Raw genomic sequence first — 1,599 nt, forward strand, 5'->3', positions numbered from 1 at the left:
CACACGCACACACACTTTTTATATTCATATAAAATATGCACCTATGTTAACATTTAGAAAATGCCATAATTTGGCCTTATTAAAATGACTTATGTACAAATGTTAGAAATATTGTCAGACTTGTTCCTACCAGCAGTAACAATCTGGACTGTCCAGGGATATTTGGTCATTAATGTCTGGTAGGATCTCCACAGGCCTGCCATTCTAAATCCTTTAAAAAATTAAACACAAACAGAAAATGTTAAAAAAATTAATAAATATTTAAAAAAACACCACTGACTTGAAAGTGATTAACACTGATCACAGTGCAAGAAGTTAAATTCCACATTTTAACGCATTTATTTCCAAGCCGAATTAAAGATTATATTCAAATAGCTAAAAGTTAGGCAGAAATTCTTCGCTTAATTAAAGCATACCTTAAGAATGTTTATAAATACTTTAAAACACCCATATTTTGAATGCGATCCGGCGTCACGCGATCTCGTGCTGCTAATTAAGCTAACAACGAAAAGCAGCACTCGTTTAGCAGGTCAGCGCTGACACACTTTAACTCATCTAAACTTTTAAACAACACATTAGCATGCCTGCTACCAGTAACGCGTTTAAAGATATTGTTTAGGAGAAATTAGTAAACAAACAAGTCAACAGGCCTGTTTGTGAGCCCGGCTTCAGTGAGGAGTTAGAGATGCCTTCACGGTCCAACATTAAATCCGACTTTTTGCTTCTGAAAAAGGGTCGCTTTCAAGACAAAATAAAACGCATGAGAGTTTAAATAATAAGTAAAAAATGAATGATGGCGAGTATTCCAGCGTAGTTATTTTACTTTATATTACAAGTTTATTCTCGAGATTTTATTGAAGATTTAAAAATTACTCAATTAAACTTTCTTTCCTACGGTACATAAACGCACCATTTGAACAGCGTCAGTTCRGGTCTTTTCACCAAACTATAAGCAGCGCTTCCCTCTAGCGGATAAACTTGGTATAACAAAAAAAATCAATAAAAAGCACTTTTAAAAAGTATTTATTTCATTTGTGGCACTTACAAAAAAAAAAAGCACATTTTCACTGCAGCATAAACAGTTGTTAAAATGAAACTTCTGAGCACCTAAACCTCTGTGTGGTGATGACTGATGTTAATGCGGACGTTGCATCATTCTGTAATAAAACGTGAGGTAACAAACTTCCACATAAAGAGACAGTAGCTGGGATTTATTTCAAGTAATTTCGGGCATTTTTCTTTAAATTACACACGTGATGTTTCTGATTAACCCAGAAGTTTAACTTGGCAACAGCTGGATGTAAATCGAGGTTTACAGTGAAAATTTATTTAAAGTTTATCTTTGACAGCAGCTGCAGCAGCAAGGCCTCGAAGTAAAACACCTGAAATGAACACTACCTTTCCTTTGCTTATTTAATGGATGTATTAAATATAAGTCTGCAGAACCACTGAAAAACATGAAATGTTCCCTTTATGAAAGTTAAATACATGTGGAATATGTTGTGATTCCCTGTAAACAACGTAATAAATATAAACACAAAACATGACCAAACAAGCAGCAAATATCCTGATGCATCTCAGTAATCCAGGTAAAAAATC

General features: G+C 34.1%; 1 protein-coding gene across 2 annotated transcripts in view; it reads right to left on the reverse strand.

Moving 5' to 3' along the window:
- mpv17 (mitochondrial inner membrane protein MPV17) overlaps nucleotides 1-962 on the reverse strand; it is a gene marked incomplete at its 3' end in the record, with an annotated part of 3,087 nt that extends 2,125 nt beyond the window's left edge. The window contains 2 exon segments of one of the 2 annotated variants that reach the window (XM_014033246.1): nucleotides 131-211; nucleotides 651-962. In XM_014033246.1, the coding sequence (XP_013888700.1) occupies nucleotides 131-211; nucleotides 651-705 (136 nt within the window). 2 annotated transcript variants of the gene reach the window in all.
- Nucleotides 963-1,599: the final 637 nt, after the last annotated feature.

This window comes from Austrofundulus limnaeus, unplaced genomic scaffold, assembly GCF_001266775.1.
Source record: "Austrofundulus limnaeus strain Quisiro unplaced genomic scaffold, Austrofundulus_limnaeus-1.0 Scaffold1673, whole genome shotgun sequence".
NCBI classification, from domain to species: domain Eukaryota; kingdom Metazoa; phylum Chordata; class Actinopteri; order Cyprinodontiformes; family Rivulidae; genus Austrofundulus; species Austrofundulus limnaeus.